The 14,654-nt window shown below is 47.0% G+C and overlaps 2 protein-coding genes across 6 annotated transcripts; both read left to right on the forward strand.

Moving 5' to 3' along the window:
* Window positions 1–161: 161 nt before the first annotated feature.
* smpd4 (sphingomyelin phosphodiesterase 4) lies at window positions 162–10,932 on the forward strand. 5 transcript variants are annotated; one of them, XM_083670083.1, is made up of 20 exons: window positions 162–248; window positions 663–749; window positions 901–987; window positions 1,658–1,794; window positions 2,090–2,165; window positions 2,300–2,408; window positions 2,731–2,783; window positions 2,915–3,066; window positions 3,767–3,899; window positions 4,013–4,084; window positions 5,921–6,055; window positions 6,740–6,897; window positions 7,418–7,508; window positions 7,736–7,833; window positions 8,036–8,199; window positions 8,484–8,689; window positions 8,969–9,199; window positions 9,457–9,588; window positions 9,845–9,973; window positions 10,327–10,932. In XM_083670083.1, exons 2-20 carry the CDS (start codon window positions 711–713, stop codon window positions 10,648–10,650), a joined length of 2,526 nt encoding a protein of 841 aa, XP_083526209.1. In that variant the 5' UTR covers window positions 162–248; window positions 663–710; the 3' UTR covers window positions 10,651–10,932. The 5 variants fall into 5 exon arrangements, with proteins under 5 accessions (XP_083526209.1, XP_083526211.1, XP_083526210.1 ...); XM_083670085.1 differs by having other exon boundaries at window positions 5,921–6,010; XM_083670084.1 differs by having other exon boundaries at window positions 4,013–4,078.
* Window positions 10,933–11,390: 458 nt separating this feature from the next.
* ccdc74b (coiled-coil domain containing 74B) lies at window positions 11,391–14,402 on the forward strand (the record flags this gene model as incomplete). Its single annotated transcript, XM_083670037.1, has 7 exons — window positions 11,391–11,679; window positions 12,705–12,752; window positions 12,996–13,113; window positions 13,321–13,516; window positions 13,686–13,786; window positions 13,904–13,957; window positions 14,267–14,402. The coding sequence occupies 7 exons, from the start codon at window positions 11,391–11,393 to the stop codon at window positions 14,400–14,402; spliced, it is 942 nt and encodes a 313-aa protein (XP_083526163.1).
* Window positions 14,403–14,654: the final 252 nt, after the last annotated feature.

Consider the following 14,654-nt stretch of genomic DNA (forward strand, 5'->3'; position numbering starts at 1 on the left):
CATACACTTAATACATATCAAATACATTGACATGATTAATTGTTTATTTCCAGAGATACATTTAATATAATATGTTTTTAACTATATTTACTATTTAGAAATGCTTTTATATTGAAGAAATCCTCATTTACATACACCGCAAATAGGCTGGCGGAGTTTCACTAACATTGCTCACGGAACACAGCTCTCTGATGGAAACGCGGTAGATTGGAACTTGAAAGTCTAACAATTATTTGGAGTTGTGGGAGGTAAAACGCTTTTCCTACCAGTGCATGTTGCCGTTCCCTTTGACATGAAGTGATAGCGGCGGTTCTGAAACCAAGTAGCTTGGTCAGCCTTTTGTTGGCTGTCACTGTGAACTTGGTTAGCCAGCTCTGAGCTAAGCTAGCTGACAGCAGCAGTAGCTAGCTGTTAGCCTGCAACTTTCAGATAGCTATCAAGCTACTAGAAACTAGTCAGCTGTCCACTGCCTTGCTATTCAGAATATGTTTGTGGTTAGCTCTGGTGTCAGGCTGCAAGCAGGGATATCAGTGAGTAGACGTGGTGTACCAGTTAGCAGTATTAGCAGCTGCTGCTGGCTAGTACCTTAGCTAGCGAAGATGCTCATCTGATTGTTGGAAATGTCAAAGGAAGCACTGACCGGTTCTGTTTTGTTCGCCCAGATGTCAAGTGGATTCTGAATCGTGACAAAGTCTCGTCTAGAATCTTCTATGGCCGCCCCAACCTTGCAACAGCCCAGTTTCCTTCTGGTTAGTTGTTATACTGTACATACTCAGAGTGACTTTCTCCTCACCTAGTCAGGGAAATGTCTGCTTGTCTTCTTGCCAAAAGCTAAACCAATATCTTAGTATAGTGTCTATATACTTCATTGGTGGTTGGTCAGTATTTTTCTGTTCACAGGCTAACCTGAAAGCTGACTCAACCACCAAGCCTTTTCTCCAGCGATGCCAGGAGCTGGTGAAGGTGATCAATGACTACCCTGCTAAGGTACAGTACCCCCAAATGTTGTCAATGCATGTTGTCAATACAAACCTTGTGTGTATGGGTGGACCATGCATGCTTGGGATCCAAACTATGCAGAACTTGAAGTGTGCCACTGCCGTATGGTTGAGAGAGTGTGTCTGTACAGACAGTTAGAGGTGTATCTTAAAGAACAACCCCGGCCAGTGTGTTTGTTTTTTCTGGGGGGGTGGGGAGGGGGGTGGGTGTAGACTCAGAAGTTCTGCTTTCATGTGTGTGGGAGTGGAGGAATGTGACAAGGCATCTGCTATGGCTGGAGGGATCAGAGGGACAATGTCAAGAAGACACACTGTCTGGACACAGGGCCCATGAGAACAGCTGTTGTACTTCAGACTTCAGTGTGTGAGCGTGCGTGTGTGCATGCGCACACATGTCTGTCAGTAGGTCAGAGAGCAGTTGTAACATCACAACCATCAGTCAATCTTTGAGGTCAATTAGCATGTCATCGTCAGCCTAAAGCTCAACATATGGATTGGTTGACCTCAACCTATATTGTCCCATGCGATTCTTCTTCTTCTTGTCAACCGGATGTTGACTTCAATGCGGATAACGAGTTGAAGCAGAGGAGATGGCGCAGGAGGCTGTGATGGTTGTGACTGACAGCTGAAGGCCTGTCGCCGTACCTGTCTCTCCCCAGGAGCTGCACCTGATCTTCCCCTGGCTGGTGGAGTGTGTGTTTGGCAGTCTGGACGGGGTCATCGTGGGCTGGAACCTGCGGTCTCTGCAGGTGCGCAGCAACGACTACAACATCGCCATGGACTTTCTTGACCCGAGGTACCGGAAGCCTTTTCTCACTTCATTTAATTTGTCGTTTAGCAGGCACTTTTTTTCCAACCGCGACTTACAATAAGTCCATTTGTCTAAGTAGGTAAATCAACTGCGCAACAGGCATCGCAAGTGAATTATGACACTACCCGCCTCTCTGGGCATGATGTTTATATATACAGTTTAAGTTTCATATCCATGTGCCCGATGCCAGTCCGTCGCTCTCTGTCAGAGTCGTGTTGAGTCGTGTGACGAGGTAACCTGTGATGCTGTTGATTAAGTCTTGTTTTCGTGTGCTTCTCAGCGGGCCAATGATGAAGCTGGTATACAAGCTTCAAGCAGAGGAGTACAAGTATGAAGTACCGGTCAGTTATCTTCCTGTAAGTAGCAACTCTATATTTCTAAACCTGCCTATCGGCTCAGTTTTATAAAGGGCTAAGATGATAATATCCTCATTCATAGTCAGAAGAACATGGGTTGATGTACAGCTCGGGTGCTCTGTTATCTCCCGCAGGGTCCTGTGAAGGCGTCCATTCAGGAAGGCGTCCTCCCGGATTGCCCGCTTTTTCACAACAAGCTGCAGTTCCCTCTGTCGGGTCTGCTGACCCTCAGCCTGGCGCTCAGTATCCTCCATGCTCAAACTCTTCACACCTCACCGTCCCTCCTTCACACACACACACACACACACACACACAATGTTCTAGACTAGTTCTAGACCTTCACACACACATGATGTTCTAGATCTTCACACACACATGGGGCCGGTTTCACAGACAAGGCTTCAGCCTAGTCCTAGACTGAAAAGCGTCCTCAGTGGCAATTTGCCATTGAAAGTGTGAATTAGTCCGGGACTAGGCTTAAGCCCATGATGTTTTAGACTAGTTCTAGACCTTCACACATACGTGATGTTTTAAAGGCCGCTGGTATTCCTTAACCATTTCTCAGATCCGTTTGAATTTTACATGTTTAATTTGGCCTCCAGTCTCATCACACCAAAGGTCAGCACATTTCAGAGTCAAATCAAATCAGTCAATCAAGTAGTCATTTACACAACATACAGTACAGCACACAATGTAATGACATGCTTTAGATCAGACTTCGATGTGATGTCTCGATGTCCTCCTCGTAGAACTACCTTCCAGGCCAGCACGTCAGCTCCTCGGACAGTGCCTACTTCGTACTGGTGGACACCTACCTCAAGTACTTCCTTCCTACGGAGGGCAGCGTGCCTCCCTCTCCCTTCTCCGACTCCAGAGGTTCCGTCTCCCAGCCTGCTCCGAGGTATAGGCCACCAGAACTCTCATCTTGATGTGTATTACATATATAATGCATTATGCATTATAATATATATATATTGTAATATATGGCATTTGGCTGAGGGTTTTATCCAAAGCGACTTACTTACATTGCGTCCATATTTCAGTATATATGGTCCCAGCAGGAAACGAACCCACAACCTAAGCGTTGTTAACACCATGCTCTACCCACTGAGCCACAGAGGACCACATAAGTTCATTATATGCCCACATGGCACTTTGAAAATGACATGCGTACAGGCTATAATCATATCTGCATATATTGTAAAGATGAACACACAGATGTTATAGTAATATATGCCATTTAGCTGACGCTTTTATCCAAAGCGACTTACATTGCAGTGAGTGCATACATTTCAGTATATATGATCCCAGCAGGAATCAAACCCACAACCTAAGCGTTTTTAGCACCATGCTCTACCAACTGAGCCACAGAGGACCACGGAATCAGTGTGTCCTCTCTGTGTTAGTCTGTACATTTACATTACATTTAAGTAATTTATCAGACGCTTTCATCCAAAGCAACTTACAATAACTGCATTTGTTTCAGAATGATAAGTGCCATCGGTAGTCACAGTGCTGGAGAAAGGAACAAAACTGATTGGTTGATTGATTGATTGGCAAATAAAACATTGCTTGTTTGTTTGTTTGTTTGTGTCCTCCAGGTCTCCCAGCGCGCCTTTCTCTGGGTACGGCATCCACAACACCAGCCTCCTGAAGCGCCACATATCCCATCAGCCCTCCGTCAACGCTGACCCCGCAGCCCAGGAGATCTGGCGGTCGGAGACACTGCTACAGGTGAGGCTCCTTCACCCCGACAGTCCGTGTCAGGAATGAATGGATTTGGTCTGATATCAGATGTTTAGAGGTGTGTGTGTGTGTGTGTGTGTGTGTGTGTGTGTCACCCTCAGGTGTTTGTGGAGATCTGGTTGCATCACTACTCCCTGGAGATGTACCAGAAGCTGCAGTCCCCTCAGGTGAAGGTAAGAGCATGGTACAGTCCCCACCCCCCCACCAGACTCGACCCCGCCCTCCTGCACTGCGGCACCGCACGGCTGATTGGCTAATCACACCCCCCACCCCCACTACCGCCCCTCTCCCTCCTCAGAGCTTGCACTCTGATCACCACAGCCCCCCCCACCACCACCACCCTGTGTGCCTCCCTCGACACTCACCCCATCTGAAACACACACACACACACACACACACTCACTGATGAAATCGTAAATGGGCCAGAGGTATACATGTCACATATTGATGATGATACCATCAGTCCCTTTTCACCACTGGGAGGCAGAATTGCTCACAATGTCCTGTTGTTAGCTTGCGAGGCAAAATACTTCATACTGTTATTGCACTTCCACATCTGCACACCTGCACCATAGAACAGTAGTGTGTATCTATTTTACACTGGGCGTTCTGTATATGAGTGGTGTTCAGCCTGGCTCCTTATGGATTTGTGTCAGGGTTAGCTGGAACATCAGATGGGAGGGATCTGCCTTTGTCTAGTGCCTCTCCCTATAATCACACAGCTCAGGCCGTTTCTGTTGTCCTGTTCAACGTAATGATCAAACCAATCCAACAACATGGGAATCATCAGGAGTTTCTGGTTTTATCTGGAATGGCAGCTTCTCTTTTGATTTATGATTAATTGGCATCTGGGCAAATTGCAGAGCAGATGTACTATCTGCAGTGCACTGATTTGGCATGTGTTTCTGGTAGTAGTGCTTTCGCTTCCTCCTCCTCCTCGTTGATCTGCTCATGCTGTCTATCTGTTTGTGAATCCATCCACTTTTTTCCGTTATGTCCTGTCTGGTCACGTGTTGCTGGCTGCTGGTAGCTATTGGCTGCTCGGGCTTCAGAGACCAGCTGATTGGTTGGTTGTCGTTTCCCTCTCTACGTCGGTTGATATCAACGCTCCGTCATCTGCCTCCTTTTGTCTGCATTTCCCCACCATGACCCTGTTCCTCCTGACCCCATGACCCCTGACCCAGCTCCCCCCTGTTGTATTAACTCATTCAGTGCCACGGGTGAATAAAGTCTCCCAAATAGTCAACATTCCAGGGTGCCAAGTGTTACTTTATTAATCGTAAATGCATAAATTATGATGCTTCATTTCAACACTTGGCACTCTAGGTGGTGGTGAGAATTCTCTGGCAGTTAGTGAGTTAAGTTTAGCAGGATTTTTGCTTAACCCCAATAACACTTCTATTTGATTGTAGTTAAGGATGAGATCATCCATGTAGTTTAGCCTAAACGATGCAGTACCCCTCTCCCCCCACCCCCCCCCCCCCCCAAAAAAACAACCCGTAATATTGTAGGACTTCTCTTAATGTTTTGTTCTGAAACATGTGGAAACTATCCTTTTACTGGGGACAGTTCAGCTCCTCCACCTAAACTCTCTTAACCAACCCATTAATAGTGTGTTGTGTGTTGTGTTCCTCTCTAGAGGATATTAACAGTTGAATGTGTCCTGTCTGGGGGTGTGGGAAGGGCTACTGCAGCGCCCCCTAGCTGTCACAGCATTGTGTTCCTGTGGTCAATATCTTTTTTTTTGTTTGTCTGTTGTTTTTTTTCTCCTTTCTTTTTTCTCTCTCTTTTTTTCTTCTTCCCTTTCTTTCTTGTCTTTACAACCTTTCCTTTGTGGATGCACTCTATCCCTTTTTTTTGTTTCTTCCTCTTTTCTATTCTCATGTTCACCTCCCTCCTTCCTTCCCTTCTTCTTCCACCCCCCCCCCCTCTCTCTCTCTCTCTCTCCCCCTCCCCACCCACTGTTGTTGTCTCCTCCTCTTCCTCCCTGGTTGTGCCGGGTCATTCAGCTGGCCCTGCTGCAGTACCGCCTCAGTATGTCCAGCATGCCATGCCACACCCCCACTCCTCCAGGCACTGGGACCCTCCACACGTACCAAGTACTTTTACCTTTTGATTCACTCCCGCGGTGGGGTCTGCTGGAGGTAAAGCTCAGGCCGGCCAGAGTAGTGTTAAGGACTTATGTGTGACGTGACTTCTAGGGAAGGTCAAGGGTACTTCTCTAAAAGCGTTGTTTCAGAAGTGTCGATAGACCAAGTCCTGGTGTAGTTAGGGACCCAAAACCTCAATGTGAGAAACGCATGCAAACCTGAAAACGTTTGCATGAGTCATGTTTTGAACATGACGATACTAAAACGTATCTCAATTTACAACCCGGCATGTAGAGAAGTATCCTTGAAATGGAGAATTAAACCTTGAGTGTTGTTTTTGAATTTAAAGAGTGTGTGTGTTTGTGTGTCGTTCTTTCCTTTTTAAAGCATGCTTTATCTATGTCTGGTGGTGTTGTCATGGTTACTGTACGTGTGTCGTGTTTTGTCTTTCTCATCTCACATGTTTCTGTCTCGAGGTAAAACACTACTACAGTTTACAGAACCTTCATAACCAAGTCTCCCAAAAGTACATTTGTCAAATTACAGTCCCTGTCAATTATTGATCAGACTAAGGCCATATCTGTATGTTAACTTGTGCATAAACGAGATGTTAAAGGCTTGTTCAGTCACAACAGCAGCAATGGCTGTGGGGGGGGGACAGGGTTGGGGGGGGGCTGTGGAGCTCTGTTGTGACTGGCTGTTGGCTTTGGAGCGTTGTGTGATTGGTTGTTGTTTCAGGAGCCCTTTAGCCCAACTGAGGAGCACGTGTTGGTGGTGCGTCTCCTGGTGAAGCACCTCCACGCCTTCTCCTGCAGCCTGAAGCCTGAGCTGGTCTCCTCCTCCTCCTCACCCTCTGCCGCCCACTCCCACGCCAGCCCCCTGGAGGAATTCAAGAGGTGAGCAGATCAGGAGCAGCCCTTACCTGTACTGTACCTGCCCAGTGGGACAGGCTTACCTGTACCTGCCCAGTGGGACAGGCTTACCTGTACCTGCCCAGTGGGACAGACTTACCTGTACCTGCCCAGTGGGACAGACCTGTACCTGCCCAGAGGGACAGACCTGAGGGGTCCACATACTGTTTCTGTTTCTTCAGCTTAGACAGGTTACATTGAACATGTTGCAGTTTATAGTAGTATCATATGGTAAAAGGCTAGCACACAGTATCAAATCACGTAATCGAAGACTCTTTGTCTACACACTTTTTATGACTCCTGTATACTTCTGAAACCAGGACATATTGGCGGGTTGACTTTTCATTTTGTGTTGAGAGGGTTCTTGTAAATGAAAGCAGCTGTGTGTGTGTGTGTGTGTGTGTGTGTGTGTGTGTGTGTGTGTGTGTGTGTGTGTGTGTGTGTGTGTGTGTGTGTGTGTGTGTGTGCCTGCCTGGTTCATCTCTCCCTGTGTGTGTGTCTGCAGGGTGGTGGTGCAGCGGTTCGTCCAGCAGAAGCTCTACGTCTTCCTCCAGCACTGCTTCGGCCACTGGCCTCTGGATGCCTCCTTCAGAGCAGTAGGCATCACACCCGCCAGGCGGACATGTTGGTGACAGTCACCACCTCTACTTACCCCCTCATCGGCCATCTTGGATGCCCTAATGTCATCTTTACATAGACTAGACTGTTCTTACAACGAGAGGATACACAATACGCACTAAGTGTTTGACTTGACAAGAATACAACATTGAAACATAACATAATTGTACACATTTACATTTTCTTTTGTATTTAAAATGTTCAGGTGTTGGAGACGTGGCTTAGCTACATCCAGCCGTGGAGGTACACAGGAGAGAAAACCAATCCTCAGGTAGACCAGAACAGAGGGGTACCTGAGAAATGGTGAGCAGCCTGGTGGCTTAGACCCAGAGCAAGCTAGTCACATGTGGAGACTGGACCAGTGCTCCCTTGAAATATTTTACTCAAAATGTGGCTACAGAACTGAGTCTCTGTATTGCCGTGTGTGTGCGTGTGCGTAATTGTTTCCTCAATTTGTCTTGATACACACATTTAACGTCTCTCTCTCTCTCTCTTTCTCTCTCAGGGCCTCGTTTGTCCAGGATAACCTGCTCATGTACACCAAGCTCTTCCAGGGCTTTCTAAACAGAGTGGTACGCACAGACCTGGTCAACGTAAAAAATGCACTAATGGTCTTCAGGGTGGCCAAAGTCTTCGCTCAGCCAAACTTAGCAGAGATGATCCAGAAAGGTGAGGACAGATACACTCCAAGTCAAATAACAGCTATTATGACATCTTTCTTATATTTATACCAGCTATTATGACAGCTTTCTGTCCATTACGTGTGAATTCAGCTTAACAACAACATTGCAGGTGTGATGCACTAGTGCTGTTACATTGTAGCTTGTACCGTCACTTCTCCAGCCTTGGAGACCTTGTCAAATCAAATACAACTTTATTTTATTTTATTTACAATCACAATACACTAAACAACATTCTTGCCTTTCCCTGCCCCCCCCCCCCCCCTCCCCCAGGAGAACAGTTGTTCCTGGAGCCGGAGCATGTCCTCCACCACCGGCAGCACCGGGTGTTCCTGACGCCGGCTCACGGGGGCAGCTTCCTGTCGGCGCGGCAACCCGCGGTGACGGACGCCGTGTTCCGTGTGAAGAGCTACGTGTATGGCTTGGAGGGCCAGGACTGCCAGTACAAACAGATGTTCGGCACAGAGCTGAGGGGCACGGTGAGGGCGGGGGCGGGGGGGGGGGGGGGGGGGCTGTTTTTATTTGGGTTAGGGTATCTGGGATTTGTCAGTCGTATGGTGGAACGTCATTGGGGGATGGGTTGACAATGGAAGTTTCTGTCCGTCAATCAGAGAACAATGCTGTAGCAGTTTCATAGGTGTGGCTCAGATCCCTTAATCACTGTTCTGATGTAGTCATTATACCCAGACCTATTGGATTGCACTGATGACATTTCCTGACAAACATTCTGTACTGTATGTCCCACTCTTGTGGTGCAGGTTCTGAAGCTGATCCAGATCATAGCTCAGGCCAGGCAGACAGCCAAGCGGATATCGGACCACTCTGCTGAGGTGGCGACCAACAACTCGTTCATGTCCTGGTTCGGGATGGGCTCCCCGGACCTCAACCACACCTTCAACGGAGGAGAGGTGGACGACACCGGGGAGTGTGTGAAAAAGACCCATGAGTTCCTGGACAGGGCGCTGGACTACCTGTGCCAGATCTTCCGGGTGGGTGCTCTCCACATGGAGTTGTGTTAACCTCTTAAGCTTTATGCCCTATTTGAGCAATGAACCATATTGTTGTATATCGTGATATTTTCTAAAGTAATACCGTGAGTAAGAAAATGTGGCAACATTGCCCAACCCAACTCCTCATGCTCCCATCTCTCCTGGCCCTTTTCTCCAATGACATAGTGTAGTTGGTTTCTATGTAGTATTGTATGTAGTTTATATGATGGGATAACCTGTCATCCTGTCTCTTGTAGGTGAACGCAGGGCAGCTGTCTCAGCTGATAGCTAACCTGGGCTCGGGGCAGGACGATGGGAACTCACGGCAGCTTCCAGACTGCATCCAGGGGGAGAACGGTCTCGTACTCACAGACCTGGGCAGGATGCAGGTACCCTTACCCCAACCTACAACCTCAACCTTTAACTCACCAACTGCCAAAGAATTCCAGAACCCTCACCACCTCGAGTGCCAAGTGTTTTATGTGGTATTTACCTAGCAACAACACTTTGATTGGCTCAAAGTGAGGCATCATCTTCTTTTTTTCTTTATTCTTTTTTTTTTTGGTGAATAAAGTCACCTTCAGCACTAAACCAACCATGTCATCCTAGAGGGAGTACTCTAAAATGCGTGTCCTTCCTTTACAGATCATCAATGGTCAGCGCCGGTTTGAGATCGAGTACCAGGGAGACCCTGAGCTTCAGCCAATCAGGAGCTATGAGAACGCGGTCCTGGTCCGCCTGCTCTTCAGGATCACCTCTCTGGTGAATGATAGAGTAAGGGATGTGGCCATCAGGGATTTAGTCCCACCTCTCACAGTCTAGCAGCCAGTCATAATGCATGTCCACGATGGACACCCTAATCTCTCAAAGGAGCCAAAAGGATTTAATCTAATACATCATCATCATCATCTGAGGAGTGTACATGTTTTAATTGATTATATTGTGTAAATTGACTTTGCAATTGATATGTAATTAATCAGTGGTATTATGTTTGTAATTTGAGTACATTTAAGCAGGGCTTATACAAAATGAAGCACCATAATTTATGCATTTTTGGTCCATGAAGTCACCCTTGGACTTTATCCACCCACGGCACTGAATGAGTTAACAATTTCCCTCCTCCACAGTTCGGAGGTCACATGGACGCACTGTGCTCACGGCCGGACTTCTTGGGGCGTCTGGGGCGTCACTACCTTGCCAGCCCTGTTGCCGTGGCTGACGGCCGGAGGAGGAGCCCAGCGACACGGCGAACAGTAGAGAGGAACCTACGACCACGGCTTAGCTTACGCACACTAGCTAGCTACAGAACCTTGCTGATGCTTCTACTGCTGTACCTGATGGGGGCACTGTTGTCCTTCGGCCCCATGTCCAGCACACTGCTCATCCTCGTTGGAGGCTTTTTCTACGGACTCTTCATGACCCTGTTTGGAGATAAACTGAAGCTCCAGTAGCAGGGGAATGAAATGGCAATTTTTGTTTTGACTTTTGCGTCATGCTTTTTGCAATCTCTTGCAAATGTGGTCATTTTTAATCCTGTATATAAGTGCAAGTACATTGCTGTTCGGATGTTGTGCTATATTGTATTTTTATAGGCAGTTTTACTGATGGGTGGATTGGTTAATTTGAAGGACAGTCCATTCGTTTCAAATTCAGAAAGGATATTGAATGTTTTTCAATGGCATATTAACAGGATAGTGACCATGATGTCCAATAAAACATTTTATTTACAGGTGTTCTTGACTTTCTCATCAATAAACACAAAATCTAAAGTAATTGAATATATAATTCTCCCTCATCATAATCTTTTTTACATATTTCATTTCACTTCTAAATATCCATTGAAATTAAATGAAGCAAAATTCTGTCTGACTCCAGTCTAGTTCCATGTACCGTAAAACGCCAAATCCCGTCACAGGAGCCAGTCTTGGTTGTCATGGCAACGTTGTATGTGAGGAGGAGGTAGCCATCCGAATGGTAGCATGCGAATAAATCGCCGCCAGAGTCAATTACTGTCCTTTTTATTGGCCTTTTCAGTGATTAAAATTGTCGCAGAAGGTTGTATATTGCAGTTAATGAACACATGCACCCAAGGGAACATTACAGGTAAGTGTCGGGACTCTTATTCAAGCTTATTCATGCAAGGACAGGTGTTCTGTTGTTAGCAGTTAGCTAGCGGCGCTGGACCAAAGCAATGTCAAGCAATGGCTTTCCACCTGTCCGAAATTTACCCCACTGGTCCCGGGTTGGATGCCTTGACAAGACGTCCTGCATCCAACGACCGTTCCCTCCGTCGGTCAACCACCTATTACAGTCGTTGTCTGGTCCAACCCGTGTGGACAGAAGAGAGGCTCCATCTCACAGCGATATGGATACCCGCGTCGCATCCCTCCAGAGGAATATTCAGTTCTTGCAGCAACAGCACAAGGACACCCTTCAGAAACTTCACGGGGAAATAGACGACCTCAAACGAGAAAATAAAGGTGAGTTATTTAAAACCTGTCCTCATGACGTTTAAAGTGGTTGTCATGAATGGCAACAGATTCAAAGATCAACAATCTCTCATGTTGAAATGTTGTATTATGTAAATCTGTCACTCATAACTGTACCAGACATTGTATTTAACGTTTAATCTAGAATCTGCCCTGCAAATATTTTTTTTTTCTTTGAACTACTCATGCAATACCATCAGCTATTGCCTCTATCTCTCTCTCTCTCCAGTAAAAGCCAGTAACATGTTTCACACTTGCAACAGCAGCATGCATTCAAATAAAGCAGCTGCTCTATTCATTTTATTGAGTCTGATGTTTCTTTTAATCTGAATTTCCTCATACATGTTTCATGTTTGGTCGTGTTCAGACACAATCACACAGAGGTCTGGGGAGGTAGAGGTGACACTATAGGACTGGTTGCATAGTAACGCAGAGTTATTGAAAGGTTGATGAATGGATGGATGGTGGTGAGTGTTTCACAGTGGGGGGGCGTAGAGGGCAGTATCACTTTACAGTGCAGACAACAGCCTCTCTATCTCACCTCCACATCCTACCTCCCGCCAAGAGAGAGTTCTCAATCTAGCTAAGCAGAGTCACGTGGCTCCCCTCTGTCTCTGTCTCCACTCAGTGAGGTACAATCCACTTGAGTGCCAAGCTTGTTCAGCCAAGGGACCTTGTTACAAGACCTTATCAGCAGCGATGGATTGTGCGGCTGCTGCTTCTGCTTCTGTCACCTGTCATGTGATGTGCTTACCTCTCGTGACATCCCTTTGACCCCCCCCCCCCCCCCTTGACCAGTAGACACTGCTCTTTGCACATCTGACATTATTGCACTATTACTATTGTCACTTTTTTATTACTACACTATATTGTATTGATGATTTGTTGATTGTTGTCGACTATTGTCGACGAGGAGCAAGATCCTAAAGCAACAGTACGTGACAAATAACATTTGATTTAATTTAATTTAAATTTAATTTAATAATTTGACTTTGACTTTGATGTTACACTTACAGAACTGCAGTACAAGCTCATCATGGATCCTCTAACGTCCTGTCGGAAAGGTAGGCTTCCCCCGTCGTTGACGATGACGTGTTACCTTACCTACAACACATAGGTTGCCACCGACTTGGGTCTTTTACAGCGCAAATGTCAGTGGCTCATTTTGGGGAGATTTTAGGTGGACTTGTCAACAGAAACCGCTGTTGCAAAAACAGCTTTGTCAGATATCTGGTGAGGTATTTCTGTTTGCGTCATTACTCTGCTCTCTCTCTCAGATTGCACGCCCACAGTCTTTCTCTCTCCAGGGTCGAGCCGAAGGAGCACCAGGCCAGTGACCCAGGGCAGGGAGGCCCTGACACAGAGAGGGGTCTACCTGGAGCAGCCTCTACAGGACACACGCACAGGTCAAGACACAGGGCTCAGGTAAGGTCATACTGTCAATAATCCCCTGACTCTGACGTCTATCAGCGTCACTACTATGACCATTGCTATGGTCACTGAATCAGTCTACCAACACCACGTTGACCTGTCATCCTTTTAGTAATGGACGATCCTCTTTCCATAAGCATGTTGTGTCTGTCCTCCCTGTTGAAACCTCTCCCTGTCCGACCCTCCCTTCTCGTGCCACAGCATGGGAGACTGCCCCGAGACCTCCGGACACCCCAGGCAAGAGCACGAGTCAGAGCAGAGGGGGGGGCTCATCACCTCTCTGCAGCCCCTGCGGATCCACAGCAGCCCCTCCCACCCCCCCCGTGCCCCCACCCTGCACGAGTGTGAGGTCATCATACGGCAGCTCTACAACGCCAACAGCATGCAGTCCCAGGAGGTCAGAGGTCGACCGCCCCCCTCTCTGGAACACTTTCAGTCATATCATAATAATAAAAACAATAATAATAATAATACATTACATTTCTATAGCGCTTTCTCATGGACTCAAAGCAACAATGTGAAAATAATGCATATTTCTAATGGCGGTGCGGTTGTACGTCACATAGATTGTACGCGTGAAGGCTGTCCTCAGAGACATCGTGCTCAACAAGAAAATAACCCCAGAGAACTACATCATGACAAAGGCCTACCTCTCTGATGGCACCAGGTAAAAAAAACCTAACCCTTTATTATGTCATATCGATAGCTCTAAGAAACTGACTCAACCGGTGAGAAACCCACAACACAATTGTAAGGCATGCTTTCTTTCTTTCCCTCCCAACAGAGCAGAAGAAGACAGGTTGCCCCAGCTAGCACTCCAACCACTGCCCAAGAGAATGTAAGAAAGCCCTACTACAGTATATCCATAGTCTGCATGTGATACCATACACAAGAGACACAAGCAGTCATGTATGGTCCCCTGTGGCTCAGTTGGCAGAGCATGGTGCTAACAATGCTTAGGTTATGGGGTTCGATTCCTGCTTGGTTCTTATATACTGAAAAATGTATGCACTCACTGCAATGTAAGTCGCTTTAGATAGAAAGCGTCAGCTAAATGGCATATACTATATGAAGGAAATGGCACATACTATATGAACTAGGGAGGACTCTGGGCATTTGTGTTGAGAGGTTGTTCCCCTCTCTCCAGGTCCGGTTCCCAGGCCAGAGAGGCAGAGAGAGTGATCCTCCCGGCCCTCAAACAGAGCCTGAGCTCCAGCATCGCAGAGAGGCAGAGGAGGACCCAGGCCATTCAGAGGAGCCGGCTGAGGAGGACAGTGCACTGAGAGGGACACACAGAACCACCATGGCCTCCGCTGAGCGCCCAGGGAACTCCAGACTTGACTTTGGGATTGGCTCCAAGTATGGCCAACAAAGGCTCTTTCTCAATTGTTAGAAACTTGATTCCTCGCGTCCTCAGCTTACTTCTGACTCAAAACACATTGGAGGAGACGACCTACATTCCCCCCCTTAGATATACCCCCCCCAATGCTTTTTGAGAAGCGACTGGAGGACAGAGAAGAGGACATGAGTTTCTA

This window comes from Argentina silus (genome assembly GCF_951799395.1).
Source record: "Argentina silus genome assembly, chromosome: 5".
In the NCBI taxonomy this organism is placed as follows: domain Eukaryota; kingdom Metazoa; phylum Chordata; class Actinopteri; order Argentiniformes; family Argentinidae; genus Argentina; species Argentina silus.